The sequence below is a fragment of the Chlorocebus sabaeus genome, chromosome 14, assembly GCF_047675955.1.
Source record: "Chlorocebus sabaeus isolate Y175 chromosome 14, mChlSab1.0.hap1, whole genome shotgun sequence".
In the NCBI taxonomy this organism is placed as follows: domain Eukaryota; kingdom Metazoa; phylum Chordata; class Mammalia; order Primates; family Cercopithecidae; genus Chlorocebus; species Chlorocebus sabaeus.
The window spans coordinates 28638531-28655693 of record NC_132917.1 but is presented as its reverse complement, the minus strand read 5'-3'; the positions used below and the strand labels follow the sequence as shown (position 1 = coordinate 28655693).

At 41.8% G+C, this 17163-nt stretch overlaps 1 protein-coding gene across 1 annotated transcript in view; it reads right to left on the bottom strand.

Annotated features, from left to right (window-relative positions):
* Positions 1–12590: 12590 nt before the first annotated feature.
* The window catches only part of WDR43 (WD repeat domain 43), a 56676-nt gene continuing 52103 nt past the window's right edge, over positions 12591–17163 (bottom strand). Inside the window, exons 17-18 of the mRNA XM_007971063.3 lie at positions 14297–14346; positions 12591–14196 (exon numbers count right to left, since the gene is read on the bottom strand). Coding sequence (XP_007969254.3) covers positions 14014–14196; positions 14297–14346 — 233 coding nt within the window. The 3' untranslated portion in view covers positions 12591–14013. The remainder of the gene's footprint in view (positions 14197–14296; positions 14347–17163) is intronic.

Below are 17163 nucleotides of genomic sequence, written 5' to 3'. Positions count from 1 at the left end.
TTGGGAGGCCGAGGCAGGTGGATCACAAGGTCAGGAGTTCGAGACCATCCTGGCTAACATGGTGAAATCCCGTCTGTACTAAAAATACAAAAAATTAGCCAGGCGTGGTGGCGGGCACTGTAGTCCCAGCTGCTCAGGAGGCTGAGGCAGGAGAATGGTGTGAACCCGGGAGGCGGAGCTTGCAGTGAGCCGAGATTGTGCCACTGTACTCCAGCCTGGGCGACAGAGTGAGACTCCGTCTCAAAAAAAAAAAAAAAAAAAAAAGAAAAGAAACTGAATATGAACTGGCTATTGGATGGTATTAGGGAATTACGGTTTAGAGCTTCAGAGGTATAAGAATGGTATTGTAGTTATGCAGGAGTCATAATTTTTAGGCATGTCACCTTGAAGTAGTTAAGAGTAAAGTGTTACGATGCCTTCGGTTTACTTTCCAGTAGATCAGCAGAAATAAATACATGCACACAAATATAGAGGAAGAAAAATATAGCGAAATATAGTCATGGACTGCATAATGACATTTTGGTCAATGTTGGACCACATATACGATGGTGGTCCCATAAAATTATAACACAATACCATATTACTGTGCTTTTTCTATGTTTAGATCTCTGTGTTCCAACTGCCTACAACTCAGTACAGGAACATACGGCACAGGTTTGTAGCCTAGAAACAATGCAGGCTACACAATATATTCTACATGTGTAGTGGGCTGTGCCATCCAGGTTTATGTCAGTACATTCTACGATGTTCTCACAATGACACAATTTCACCTAACAACATCTTTCAGAACATACCCCGTTGTTAAGGGTTGTATGACTATATCAACAGTGTTTTCCTTTAAGTGGTGTGTATGAGATCATTACACTATTCTTTTTTTTTGTTTTTTTTTGTTTTGAGGCGGAGTCTCGCTCTGTCGCCCAGGCTGGAGTGCGGTAGTGCCATCTCGGCTCACTGCAAGCTCCGCCTCCCGGGTTCACGTCATTCTCCTGCCTCAGTCTCCCGAGTAGCTGGGACTACAGGCGCCCGCCACCACGCCCGGCTAATTTTTTGTACTTTTAGTAGAGATGGGGTTTCACTGTGTTAGCCAGAATGGTCTCGATCTCCTGAGCTTGTGATCTGCCAGCCTTGGCCTCCCAAAGTGCTGGGATTACAGGCATGAGCCACCATGCGCTGCCTATACTATTATTTTAACTTTTCTGTATATTTGAAATTTTCCTAAGTTGGGAAAAGAAGTGAAAAACCATATTCTTCTCCCTCTCCCCCGCTATCATTGACAGTGTGTAAACTCCTGGTTTTCATGGACAAAGTCTATGGGAAAATCAATGCAGTTGGTGTATGATGTGGTTAATTTCTTTCTTATTTTGGCTTACTATTACTTCACTTTTTAAGGACATAAGGAGGGGGAAACATCAATTCAAGCTTTCTATGCTCAGCAACTGTGTCAGACTAAAGAGCTGCTACCGCTTCTCTTGCCAGCTGGGCACTTTATCGGGTTAGCATCTGTAGCCTGATGGGGAGTGTGGTCCGGTCCAGGGAGGGTACAGCCAGGCCAGGGAAACTGGAGGTGCAGCCACCACCTGGAGACTCGATCTCCTCCCATCAGGATTCCCTCTAGGTCCCTCTCGTCATGCCTGTTGCTGGGCTACAGTCATTCAGGTTCTGCTTCAGGACTTGTACATTGGAAAAGAGCTGGAAGCACTTTGGAGACTCTCTCAGCCAATCCCAGAGGGCTGGCGCACAGAGAGCTCACATCCCCGCCCTCTGTGGGAGTTTAGACAGGAGGAGGCTGGAACCAACTGCTTTCCCAGAAGGCTGGGACAAAAAAGAAATTTGCACAAAGCAAGGCTGGCACCTAGTGGATGCTTTTTATATTGATGTTTGTATTATACTTCTAACCAGAGAAAGTAACCTGGACAATCCCGACAGGCCTGGAGAAGGTGAGAAAAAATACAATTGTAGCACCCTGGTGGTACTTCCCCTAAATTCACCAAATCCAAGCAACAGTAAAAAGCCAGTACACACATGTGCACTCTAAAATCCAAAAACGGAATGTCAGCCCTGTGCAGTGGCTCACGCCCATAATCCCAACATTTGGGGAAGCTGAGCAGGGAGGACCGCTTGAGCCCAGGAGTTCAAAATCTGGGCAACTTAGCAAGACCCCATCTCTACAAAAAGATTAAAAACTATCCAGGTATGGTGGTGCATGCCCGTAGTCCCAGCTACTCGGGAGGCTGAAGCAGGAGGATCACTTGAGCCCAGGAGTCCGAGGCTGCAGTGAGCCATGATCATGCCACTGCACTCCAGCCTGGACAACAGGGCGAGACTCCGTCTCAAAAGAAAAGGGGGAAAAAAAAACCCAGGTCTAGTGAGGGAGAAAGGAACATGTGGAGACACCTGAAAAGAATTTGCCATAGGCTCTCCACTCATTAAAACTCATTTTGGTTGCCTAACACCAGATAATCTCTTACACCTGATTTCCAACTGATCAAGGACATCCGTTCTAAAATGCTCGAGTTGAGAGTTTCTAGAATGGACCTATTTGCCTTTGACTTTCATCACTCTTGCTTCCTAGAAGGCCCTCCCTCCAATCCTAAAATCTTTTAGATCCCTGGCTCTTAATAGATCCATTTCTTTTTTGTGATGACTGTAATGGCTTCACTGGTGAAAGTTAATGACTCATTCTACCTCACGTCCTAATCAGTTGCTCAACTGTGTCTCCCTACTCATCCCTACGCCATAGTCCCACTCCTAGGGACATTCAACACAGTGTAAATGCAGGGCCCTGAGCACCAGCTGTGAGACAGTGGGAATAAAAACCCCCAAAAAAACAAAAAAAAACCACCACTCCTGTCGAAGATACCCTCCCCACCCTTGTAGACCCTCCACTTCTTCCCTATCCTGTGAAACTGAAGTTGGAAATAAACACACAAAATCATTCATTCAGGAGGTAAAAGCGTGGTAAGTACCATGTGTACAAACCTTATCAATGTTGCCCAAAGTGGGATGTTCAGATACACACACTCCTAAAGGAGCAATGAGATCATTTCTTCCAATGTCATGACTCCAGCCAGAGGCAGAAGAGCCACAATTCCCAATTTTTAAAAATCATCATCATGGTATTACTATCATATGAGAGAAGTAAATTTTAATGTTATAATATTCCATCATGAAATCAATTCTTGGCTGGGCGCAGTGGCTCACACCTTGTAATCCCAGCACTTTGAGAGGCCGAGGCAGGCAGATCACCTGAGGTCAGGAGTTCAAGACTAGCCTGGCCAACATGGTGAAACCCTGTCTCTACTAAAAATACAAAAATTAGCCGGGCATGGTGGAGGTGCCTGTAATCCCAGCCACTTGGGAGGCTGAGGCAGGAGAATCACTTGAACCCAGGAGGCGGAGGTTGCAGTGAGCCGAGATCGTACCATTGCACTTCAGCCTGGGCAACAAGAGCAAAACTCCATCTCAAAAAAAAAAAAAAGAAACAAAATCAATTGTGAATTAACATATTGGCTTATCACAAGCCCAGAATTCCCAGAGTACTTTTTTTTTTTTTTTTTTTTTTTGGAGACAAAGTTTCGCTTTGTCTCAAAATCTGGTGGCATGATCTTGGCTCACTACAACTTCCGCCTCCCAGATTCAAGCAATCCTCCTGCCTCAGCCTCCTGAGTAGCTGGGATTACAGATGCCCGCCATCATGCCCAGCTAATTTTTGTACCTTTAGTAGAGACAGGAGTTCGCCATGTTGGCTAGGCTGGTGTCGAACTCTTGACCTCAGGTGATCCGCCTGCCTCAGCTTCCCAAAGTGTTGAGATTACAGGCGTGAGCCACCACGCTCAGCCAGGATTTATTTTTAACTTTGGTAAAAATATTGTGTGAAAGCTCATCTATAAATTGTTACAGCCATACTGAGAGGCAATTTGATGGAACCTATTGAAATTGAAGGTACATGTAACAAGCCCGTGACCAGAATTCCACCTCTCCTTACCCACCTGAGAAAGATGCTGGCACAGGTGCACAGAAGGCAGGCACGAGGTCGCTGCAACTTCACTTTACTGAGAAACTGGAAGCACCCCAAACATCTATCAATCAGGTAATGGTTCAACAGCCTGAGCTACGACCATGATTCTCAGAAGTGCAGCCGGAACACAGCAGCAGCAGCATCACGTGGGACGCATTCTTTGGTCCCCATCCGGTTGAATGAGAAACTCCGGGGTAGGGCAAAGCGGTCTGTGTTTTAACCAGCCCTCCCGCTGATCCTGCTGCAGTTAAAATGAACCTAGTCCTATGTTACTAATTTGGAAAGTCCTCCAAAATATATTGGGTTTTAAAAAAACAACAAACGCAAGCTCAAGTTGCAGAATGCTACATACAGTATACCATTTATGTGGGGGAGAGAAATCACTTATTTTCTAAGAGCACACCTGTATATATACAGATTCACAGGAACGACTTAGAGTCCCAAACTAAAGAAACCATGGTAGCCTCTGCATGTAATCACTAAGCTGGAAGCAGCCCAGGTGACGGGCAAAGTTAATCTATCCTTAGGTGTCATGTTTACATCTTTTTTACAAGAATGTACTTCTATATTACTTGTCTAATTAATATGCATTTCTTAATGAGCTTCCTAGAATAGTCGGTCATAGAGCAGGAAAGAAGAATGGTGGTTACCAGGGGCTGGAGGGAGAGTTCATTGTTTAATGGATACGGAGTTTCAGTGTGGAAAGATGAGAAAGTTCTGGAGACAGATGGTGGTGATACACAGCGTGAATGTGCTCACTGCCACTGAACTGTGTACTTTAAATGGTTAAAATGGTAGATTTTATATTTTACAACTTTAAAAAATAAAAATAAGTGTGTTTTTAAAATGTTAACAGCTGTGAGGCAGCTCACATTCCCAGCTTAATTCCCAATGAAACAAACTATTCTAGCATGAAAACTGCCCTGTTCACAAGGCTCCTGGCAGTCACCAGTGCAGTGTGACCCCAGCCCAGGCAGGGGTGACTGGGCTAGGATGAACACCTGAACCAAAATGCAGTCAATCAGATGTTCCTCCCAGGAACTGGGAGTGTGGACTGGCTCAGGCTCCCAGCAGGAAACAAACACTTTTAAGCAGAGCTAACAGATTTTTATAAAGGGACTACAGTACTTAAAACAGTGTGAGTGGAGTTAAGGGAGCCTACAGGGGAGAGTGAGGCATTCTGGCACAGGCAGAAAGCGACCAACAGAAGGAAATTGTCACTGGACTTCCAGCCAGAGTGAAGGGCACAGCCAGAGGACCAGGGCGGTCCCCACCAAACCACAGCCCTGCAGAGCTCAGCAGGGAAATGTAGACTCTGACCGCGTGGCCTCCCACCCTCCAATCTCCAGCAAGGGAGTTGAGCTGATGCCATCAGTGGAACTCAGCCTCCAAGGGCATAGAGCAGATGGAGAAAGGTGTGGGGAGAGGGCTGGATCTAAGACAGCAGAGAATTCCCAGCTCTCCTAAGAATCGGCAAGTGGCTGGATGATAACATCATAACCTCAGGAACAGTCAGGCAGCCAAACGACAGCAGGAACTCTAAGGCAGCAGTTAAGAGACCACACAGCACTTTGGGAGGCCGAGGCCAGTGGATCACCTGAGGTCAGGAGTTCAAGACCAGCCTAGCCAACATAGTGAAACCCCACCTCTACTAAAAATACAAAAAATTAGTCCGGCGTGGTGGCGGGCACCTGTAATCCCAGCTACTCAGGAGGCTGAGGCAGGAGAATCGCTTGAACCTGGGAGGTGGAGGTTGTAGTGAGCCAAGATCTTGCTCCGGCCCAGGCAACAGTGCAAGACTCAAAAAAAAAAAAAAAAAAAAAGAGACTACACAAAAGCCCTAAAGATTCTGTCTCCTGTAATCCTCCCTGCAGCCAAGCTGTCTCTGTGTACCCTGACAATTCTTTGAAATTGTAATTACACTTGTTTTGCTTAAATGCCCCAATTTTTGTTTCTTACAACCAAATAATCTTTACTTAGCAAAGTGGGAGAATGAAAAGGCAAGAGGCATTTAGGAAAATATTTCAAGAGGTATAAAGACACCAACAATAAAAGTGAATTCTAAAGCCCCCAAAGTTAAAAATAATGTATTGTCAAGAGAGAGCAATGGAACAGAATGGATAGTGCTGAAACAGACTAGGATCCTACCGTAATAAAGCACAAGTGTGCAGGATGGAAAGAATAATCCAGTGTGCAGAAAACGGGCTTTGTGTGTGTGTGAATCCCAAGTTAGAGCCTCATCTCACAAGACACACCGAAAAGAACTCCGTATAGATCAGAGGCAGCTTTCAACTGCCTTAGCACAAGAACACATTTTACATTGTGTACCCCCTAAAACAAGTTACTCTTAAGTACATGCAATGCACTGGCATATCCTATTTTAATTACATTTTCTTCTTTAAAAAGTGGTGGCTGCAACCCACTTTAATGATTTCATAATGCACTGAAAAGTCACAGTTTACTAAAGTGTAAAAAATATACACACACATACACACAGAGAAAACGAGACGAGAACAAAATGCAAGAAATACCTGCCTGGTTTCAGAAAAGGAACTTTTTTTAAGCTTAAAGTTTAAAGGAAAACAGTATCAGCTGGGTGCAGTGGTTAACACATGTAATCCTAGCACTTTGGGAGGCCGAAGCAGGCGGATCACTTGAGGTCAGGAGTTCGAGACCAGCCTGACCAATACAGTGAAACCCCATCTCTACTAAAAATACAAAAATTAGCCAGGCATGTTGGCAGGCAACTATAATCCCAGCTACTTAGAAAACTGAGGCAGGAGAATTGCTTGCAATTCGGGAGGCAGAGGCTGCAGTGAGCCGAGATCATGTCACTACACTCCAGCCTGGGTGACAGAGTGAGACTTTGTCTCAAAGAAAAAGAAAAGTAGTGTCAAAAAAATGAAAAGGCAAAACGTGGAAAATATTTGTGGCATATCTTTGGAAAGGAATGATTCTCTTTTATAAAGACTTTATAGGTAAACAAGACAATGCCTTTTTAAGCATGGACAAGGATCTAAACCCACAATAAAGAAATACAAATGGCAATGAACATAAAAAAAAAAAAGTAGTTAAACTGAGTCATGATGAAATGGAAATAAAAACACTACATATGGAGCCTAAAATTGATGGAACCTTTCTGGAAGGGGATTTTGGTATATTTCTTAAGTCTTAAGGGAGTATGTATGTCATTTTTCTCAGTAACACTACTCCTAGAAATATCTCGTAAGGATACATTTTAAGAAAAATACAAAATGTGTCTGAGAATGTTCCCTCTGGTATTACCTACAACAAATTAAAACATGAGAACAGTGAAAGTATAATATGGGCGGAATAGTGAGAATCACAAACATGATTTCAAAGGATAATTGACAATGATACTGTGTGAAAGATGACAAAATGAATATGTATTGATTCCAGTTTCCTAAGAAAAGCATGTGTATTCATGCAAAGAGAAAAATTAAAAGGAGACACACCAAAACATCATAGTTATCTGTGTCATATGATTTTATTTTCCTTCTTTGCCAAAATTTCCTCAATGAACATGTCACTGGCTTTCAAAACAATAGATTTTTACAGTCTTATTTTTTTAAAAAAAGATTGTATTAAGTTCCCTTTTTCACCTTTGGAAAGGGGAACCGCGTCCACCCATAAGGCTGTGTCTGGATTTCTTGATAACGCCAAAGACAAAAAGGAATTTCCGTTAGAACTTATTCTCCCATCATGTAACAATTAACTGCTCTGAAAATAATCCCTTAGCCAGGCGCTGCACTCTGATGTTCAACGTGTACCCACAGACGCAGATCCATGGGGTTCTTACAGCATCCATGAGACAGGTGGCACTGCTGTTACTCTCCTGTCACGCTCCAGAAAAAAGAAGTTGTGTTATCACTGCCACGCTGTGGGGTGGACCCAGAACTAGCACTCAGCTTCTGGACCCCAGTGCGGTCTCTTCTCACAACAGACCGACTTGCATTCCTGTCTGCCCTCCTTTTATTTCTGGTACCTCATCAAACCACAAAAGTCACCAATTGAGAGATTCTGCCAGTTGCACAACAATGTGACTGTACTTCATGACACAGAACTGCACTCTTAAAAATGATTAACATGGTAAATGTGATGTATATTTTGCCACAGAAAAAAGGGAGAGGCCTTTGTCGAGGTTGAGTCATGAATTACCAAGGTCAAAGTCTGGCTGAATCTATCCAGTTTGTTTTTTAGGTATAACCATATTCCTATGGTACCCATGCTCACCAGCAAGCTATCCCTAAACTATGAGAAAGCACCTTGACCGGCAACCCTAAGTGGGTGCCTGAGGAGAGTCAAAACATCCACATTCCAGCCAGTCAACTGTTTTTTAACAATTCCTGTTACAAAAGGAGAGTGGTTAGCAGGCAGTAAGAGGACGTAGCACAACACACAACGGAGCCAAGAACTCCAACCCTGTCAGTACAGACAGGCCAGACTTCGTCCACACCACCAGCTACAAAGGCCATCCAGTTCATTTCTCTTACTCCACACTCTGGTCCAAACACAATCTTCCAATTACGTAACTGGTTTATTATGCAACTCTCCTGAGTACAAAGAACGGTCACCACCCAACGGGAACATCCTGCTCCACTGAGAGGAATGTTACCTGTCGCAAATAAATACAACATGCAACACAATTTCTCTTGGCAGCCTGGTTAGCGATTCGACTCTGTGAAATTGCATCAGCTCTAGAGACAAGAACAAAATTTGAAGTTTCTGAATCTGCAAAGCTTTGGTCCAGCTTTGGAACATCATGACCACACAGGACCAACTAAGGGAGCTGCTGAGTCCTCATTCAACTTCAGGGCTGCTTCCAGTCTCTGTTGAACTTTCTGGACAGCTCTAGGTCGGGGAGGAATCTCTAACAAACTAAGCTACAACAGGGCCATGGGCAGGCCCGGGGCAACATGTTTTCATTACCTCGTTTTTATTTCCCTTTAAAAGCCCTTTCTAACTTCAGCACCCGAAAGATTATTTCCTCTCCCTTTGAGCCACAATTACCTAGGATATGCCAGGCCATTTTAAAGTGGTAATTTTCAACCTCTGGATTTTTCATATGACATCCAAACAAACTTTATTTTGCACTGCTTTCTACACAATGACTTATAATTGTTGTGGGACCACAGGCGTCTGCTATCATGCCCAGGTATTTATTTTCCTCAGAAATATTTTCATATTAGAAGTTACCCACACACATATGAACACAAGTTATAGTATGGATGAGTACAGCCAACCCAGTGCCCTCACACAGAGTCAGCCGGCACCATGTGAAGACAAAGCACTACCCACCCCACCCCATGCTTTGTCCACACCAGGCGTCCTCTGTCTGAATGACACCTGCTAATCCTGTTACACTGCTACGGCTTCTCATTCTGCCACTGCTTTGTGATCCACTGCACAATTTTGTCAGCATAAGGACAGTGCTGAGGTGCCACAAAAGTCAAAGGCTAACTACATTTGATTAAAATAAAATCTAATTTTATGCCTGAGTTGTCTTCAAAGACATGATCACAAATGGTCACAGGAGGAGCATCGAAAAAGCCACTGCTGCCTGGGTGGGTTTACCAGTTATCTTACCAATTACAACTGAAAGAAACTACAGCTAAGGGATGGCAAGAATTCAAATCTGGCCAGGCATGGTGGCTTGCACCTAAGCACCACGCCCAGCCAGCACTTTGGGAGGCCAAGGCAGGAGGATCACTTCAGCCTAGGAGTTTAGGACCAGCAACATGGCAAAACCTAATCTCTACAAAATAAATACCAAAATTAGCCAGGCATGGTGGTGTGCACCTCTAGCTCCAGCTACTCAAGAGGATGAGAGGTGGAAGGATCACTTGAACTGGGGAAGCATGATCATGCCACTGCACTCCAACTTGGGTGAGAACGAGACCTGTCTCCACAAAAAAAAAAAAAAAAAAAAAAAAAAAAAAAAAAACAAGGGAATTCAAATTTGAAGAGAGTAGAACAAATATCAGTTCCTCCTACCTCACTGTCACTCTTTCTTGGGATCCCTGGGGTCCCTGCTCCTGCCCAGGGCGAGGCCTGGGGGCTCTTTCTCTATTCAGACCACGCCCTTGGGAAGCTCACCCAGTCTTGGACGGCTTTAATGTCACATCTATGCCAACACCAAATTACTACCTCCATCCAACCTCTCCCCCAAGTTACGTGGGTATGTACCTGCATGCCTAATAGGTATCTATAACTCAACATGTCCAGAACTCAGTTCCTGATCTCCCCTCACAAACCCACTCCACCCACAGCAGCATCCAGGTGCTAGCAAAAAGCACCTGTGAATCATACCTGCTTTCTGGCTTCCTTGCACATCTCAAAAGAAATCCCATCAGCTCTAACTTCCACATATCAGAAGTCAACCAATTCTTTCCAACTCCAATACCACCCTGGCCCAAGTCACCATCGCCTTTTCCCTGGATTGCTCTAAAAGCACATTACCGGTTTCTGCCTTTCAAGAAACTGTCCTTCAGTGCTTTCTCAACACAACAGCCAGGACGATACTGAATTCTTAACACAGAAGGCAGACCATGTCACTCTCTCAAACTCTCAGTCAGCATAAGACAGTTCCTACAATGGCCTCAAGGCCCTACACAACCTGACTGCTCACTACCTTCTGCTTTAATCTCCTTTTCTCACTATGTACCACATGGACCGCCTCTCAGTCTTCCATACAGCAGGCTCATGCGGACCTTAGACTCAAGCTCTTTTCTCTTCCCCCAGATAACTACTTCCCAGACACCTCTTCCCAGTCTATATTCAAATCTCTCCCTCTCAATAAACCCTACCCTGATCATGTATTTAATTCTGCAACCAGCACTCCCTCACCCTAACTCCCAGCCTCCTTAATCTGCTATTCCACCTGTAGGTTGCCACCTTCTAACATAGGTCCGTGGCCTGTTAAGAGCTGGGTTGCACAACAGGTGAGTGGAGGGTCAGCCAAAGCTTCATCTGTATTTACAGTCGCTCCCCATCACTCACATCACTGCCAGAGCTCCACCTCCTGTCAGATCAGCAGTGGCATTTGATTCTCACAGGAGGGCTGCACTGTGAGGGATCTAGATGGCATGCTCCTTATGAAAATCTAATGCCTAATGATCTGTCACCGTCTCCCATCACCCCCAGATGGAACTGTGTAGTTGCAAGAAAACAAGCTCTGGGCTCCCACTGATTCTACATTATGGTGAGTTGTATAATTATTTCATTATATATTACAATGTAATAATATTAGAAATAAAGTGCACAATAAATGTAATGTACTTGAATCATCCTGAAACCATCCCCTGCCCCACCCGGTTCGTGGAAAAACTGTCTTCCACCAAACCAGTCCTTGGTGCCAAAAAGGTTGGCATTTACTCACTCATACATTGTTTATGGCCATCATCTCCCTGGTAGAATGTCAGCTTCTCAAAGGCAGATATCCTCCCCTGCTGCTGTTCAATGGTTATGCATCAAGCTACTAAATAATCCCTGACACAGAGTAGGCAATCAAGAAGTACTTGCTGAATGAATGAAGGTAGCATGTTGGGCATTAACCTCCAATGGAATTATAACAACCCTAGAGATATCAATGCACCCAATGTTTCCATTATGAAGTCCCAATTTCTGAGCCTCACCAGAAGTATTAACCGTTCTACTACGGCTTCAAAACCCCCAAAGCTGAGGCCCTGACATCTACTCACATTAAAACCTTCTCATATTCATTTATACCCAAATAATTCTCTTTTAAAAATTCATCTCAAATACCACCACCTTTTTAGGATTGCTACCAAAAAGTATTTAAACCAGAATCTAATCATAAGGAAACAACTGGACAAATTCACAATGTAGGACATTCTACAACATGGCTTAATTTATGTGGACTCATTTAAATATTAAAATACACACACACACAGGATGAGGGTGACTATTCTGAATTATTAGAGCAATATGACAAGAAATTACAATATATGATGACTGACTTGATTGTGGTTGGAGGGCTGAAATTTTTCAAAATGAAAAGTTGGGAAGAAAAATTAATCTCAAAAAAGAAAACACACACAGGAAAAAGACAATGAAATACTCTAAAAATAGAAGATTCTTTTCGTAACAAGACAATTTAACTCTGGATTTTTCTAAACCAAAAAAATAATTAGAAATTACCATATGGTTTGTCATCATTTACTTCTTTAGGCAGAGTTAGGTATAAGGGAAATCGGACTTCTAAGCCAAGTGTCGGTTACCAGTACAGGACTGAATTCACCAGCACGTATCTCTTTCTTTACTGTCACTACAGCCCTGGGTTGTGAAGTCACAACCCAGTCAAGTGGGAATGCATGAAGAATCAACCAGCTACAGCTGACACTAGACTAACACAAATGTCTTGATTCTTCCACTTCGTTGCAAATTCTAGGTTATCCACAAGCTTTGAAAGCATTTTGAAAGCTTTGAAGCCTATTTAATGCCAGGGGAGCAAAATTGCTTTTTAAAAACCTTCACACCACAAGCCCAAACATGTGGCTGTATTCTCCTACATATACCACAAGACAAGCACTGGGTAAAGATGAATATTTATTCACTTTACAAAGAGAATGGTATTAAATTGCCATAAACAGCTCCATTTATAGACAAATATAACTGTACATTACACCAGCAGCTGGTTCAAACTTGCTTTCCCAAGATGCTTATATGGCTCTGGCTCTTAAGTTGAGCACACAAATCTCTGTTCTGCCATTGGTATTAAAAAGTCCCTCAAAGATAATGGTTTTGTTTTACATATTCACAGGTGGGAAAAAATAAATCCATCTGTCCAGCCGTTTCTTAGAGGTGAGCTTCCATCTGCATGTCCCCTAGTGAGCACTAAGCCAATATCGGCTCATTCTTTTAAAAAAAAAAAAAACTACTGATAATTTGCAAAGGCTTTTGTAGCACACCAAAATATTTATACATACATAAAAAATCTTGAGTGAGATTTATCATTTTGAAGGTAAACACATACCCTAACACTGCCAAGAGTAGGTAATGAAAAGGAAGAAAAACATTAAATTATTTAATTATAAAAATATTTTCTTTGGAAAAAAATTCCAACAAGGTTATCATTAATATCTAAAACCAAAGAGAAAAAATAAACAATTGTTCTTTGATCCATTAGTAATTTAAATAAAATGAAAACCTCTTCAAAAGCAGCTATAACTGAATTTTTTTAAAAGTTGCAGGTAATGAGCACTTCTAATCTATATACTGATGATTCTTTACAAGCAATTTGCAGTCAAGAAAAATCCTTAATAAGGCTAATCTAGCTTTTTTAATGACCATAATTTTTGTTTTGTTTTAAAAAAAATACTTCACATGACAGCTTAAAAAATAAGTGGTTATTCTGGGGAAGCACTCCAAATATTCAATCTGACTCATGTCGGATTATCACAGTTAATACACAAACTAGGGATACTGATGATTTTTTTTAATTACCATCATTTTCACTTCAGTTTTTAGTTATCCCTTCATATTTTATGAAAATGTATCAAATTAAATGTACTAAATTAAAAAAATTTTCACTAGTGCTGCTTTGCATCTGGATTTGATGAAAGATACCAACCTGAGATAAGAGCTGACTCCTTCACAACAGTCCAGTTCTTGAACTCCTATGGGAAAGGTCTTTATCTGCACTTGTCAATTCTTGATATAACCAATCAGACTAGGATATTATATTATAAAAATATACCATATATTGGACACTGATGTCAGTACATTGCAGAAAATGTGTCTATATACTGTGTAAAGTTTATTAACATTTGAATGAAACACTCTTATTTACACAGTCAAGTCTGGGGTGCTCAGGACAGCAAAGTGGCATGGGATCCACCGCTGTGAATTTGGAAATGTGCAGCGGTCCTTGGCATCCTGGCACAGAGGCAACCCTCACCACTGGGCAAGGTGAGCCAGAGTTTATATGGTTTGACCGGCTTGCTTTGCTGTCTTCATTCTTCTTCACTTTCATTTTCAGGATCTAAGTCAGAATCTCCATTTAATTCTTTTTCACTTGCTATATCTCTGTCCTCACCATTTTCTTCATCTTTTCCTTCAGCATCCTCATCTTCCTCTTCATCAACGTCCTCATCTTTTTCACTTTCACTCTCCTCCTCATCTTCATCCCAATTATCCTAGTAGAAATACCAACAAGGAAAGCATTCATGAAGGCCTCATTCTTACAGAGTATGAGGATATACAGGCTGATGTATATACAGGGAACAAATCACTCACTTCAGAATCCTTATCTGCTATTTCATCGTCAGACTCCTCTTCAGAAGATTCTGTAAGGGGAGAAAAAATCCAGCCTTAATTTTAGAACAAAACAGAGGGTATGCCTGGAAAATAAACAGAACCAGATTCCTGAACTTACTTTTAGAAATATTATTTATATTTAGCAATTATCCAACTAAGACGTAACTTTAATTTTTTTTTTTTTTTTTTTGCAGGCTGGAGTGCAGTGGAGCAATCTTGGCTCACTGCAGCCTCTGCCTCTCGGGTTCAAGCCTCAGGCTTCTGTGTCAGCCTCCTGAGTAGTCACCACATCCAGCTAACTTTTGGTAGAGATGGGGTTTCACCATGTTGTCCAGGCCAATCTCGAACTCCTGGACTTAAAGGATCCGCTCACATCTGCCTCCCTAAGTGCTGGGATTACAGGCGTGAGCCACCACACCTGGCTAATTTATTCTTACATGTATAAAGGTATATTCATTATATTATTCCTTCAAGATCTCACTGGGCCAAACCAACTAGCCAAACCCCTTACAAAAATCTCATCTTAAAATACTAAGCCATATCAGGGCCACCAAATAGCCCCAGTGGATGAGGAAAACTTCAACACAGAAAAGCTGGCTTATGGAAGAATTAGCATTATTTTTAATCCACAAAGTACTAACAATGTAATATTAGCAACTGATAAATTAGATGTATGATTACTGGGGGGGGGTAAACACTCAAACATTTAAAAAAATTAACACAGCTAGATTATTTTCTAAGCACTAAGGACAATGTATCTCACAATGGAGAGGAAAAAACTGTGAACACGCACAATGTGGTTCTTGGTGTGATATAATATGAGTGATGAGTATTGATGCAACCCCTCCAAAAATAAAATCTAATCAAACCTTTAGACCTCACATTCAGTTTAAAGGAACTGTAGCTTACAGGAGCAAACTAAAAGAAGCCAAAAGGAAGCAAATCCACAACCACAAGGTGGGGCATTCTGTGAAATACACTTCCCAGTCTCCAGCGAAGTCCATGTCATGAAAAGGGGAGTTCTTAAAAACTAAAAAGAGACTTCAGAAACACAGTAACCAGATTCAACCCCATGATGCACAACTCGAGTCTAGTATGGGAAAAACCGCTTTAAAGGATATTTTATGGATAACTGGAGAAAGATGAAGATAAACTGGGCATTGGATAAAACTAAGGAATTGATTTTGTTACGTGTGCTAATGTTATCATAGAATGAGGTTCCTATTTTTTTAAGACATTCTAACATCCTTCTTCTATCTACTTTTTCTTAAGAAAATAAATCATTATCTCCAGATGAAGTTCCCTTACATGCCCATCTCGCCAAGCCCATTCCCCAAAAGAAACCACTATTGTGAGCTTCTCATTCCTCAGTATGCTGTTATAACATATACATTATATTACCCATGAATTACACATGTACATATTCACGAAAGACTTATACAGCAGTTCCCCCAATATGTGTTCCTTTTCCCCAGTTTCAGTTTCCCTTGGCAACTGCAGTCCAAAACTATTAAACGGAAAATGTAACAAATCAAGGATTTCTGAGTTTTCCATTGCGTGCTGTTACGTGCAGCATGGTGAAGTGTCATGCTATCTGGCTCCGCCTGGCCGGAGAGGTAACTCATCCCTCTGTCCAGCTTCGCTGTCTACACTAACCACCCGTTAGTCATTTAGTAGCCACCTCAGTTACCAAACCGAACGTTGCAGTATCACGGAGCTTATGTTCAAGCCACCCTTATTTTGCTTACTAATCCTTTACAATTATACGATGCTATACAGAAGGTATCATTTTATGACTTGATTTTGTAATCAAACTTATGCATGTTAACTCGACCTCGACTCCAGGCACTCTGGCTAAAGTAGTGTTATGCTAAAGGAATAAATCATTTTAAACATGCTCCCACTAATGAAGAATTATGTTGTTTACAAGTCTTTTTCTTAATTATAAAGGCTGCAATGAACATACTTATATAATCTCTTTACATTTATGTTTTAAAGCTATGTTGTCAAGCCTTTTAGCCTTAAAATGCTTTCACATTCTTAAAAAACTGAGGGCTCCAAAAAGTTTTTGGTTATGTGGGAAAAGTCTACCTATATTTATCACATTCAAATTCAATTTTTAAATTTAAGAATATTTAATCTGTTTACAAATGCCCATCCATTACATGTTAACATAAATAATGTTTTAATGAAAAATGGTATTTCTGTGCTCACTTTGGCAACACATATACTAAAATTGAAAAATGGAATTTCCAAAACAACAACAGCAAATTCTACTAAGTGGAGTGGCACTGTTACGAACTTCTCATATTTGCTTCTGCATTCTATTTTTTGGATATGTTGTTTTATTTGAACTATATGAAGAAAATCTAGCCTCCCACAGACAACTGGTTGAAAAGTGGAGGACATCATGAGCCTCTCGAAGAGTTCCGGGCATCCCCATAGGTCCTCTGTTCATACTTGGAGAAGTGTTGGTCCTTGGGACACACAAAAGCACTTCGGGATCCAAGCACTTTGGGATCACTTTGGGACTGCCCCCGATGAATGGAAGGATATGCAAACTGCAAACTTTGAGATTACAAAGTTGCTCTCTAATAAGAATGCACACATACTCCCACCACAGCATGAGTTCCCATTTCCCAAATCATGGCCAACACCTGACCATTTTTACTCTTTTAAATTTCTCCATTTCTCACAATATGGAATGTGATGTGTGATGTGATGATGGTAAAATTTTTTGTTCCATGTAAATTACCGTGTTTCTAACGATTTACTGAGCAGGCTATCTTCTCCACAATGAAGACAATACACACCATCAATTAATACACCAAGAGTCCACAGAGCTG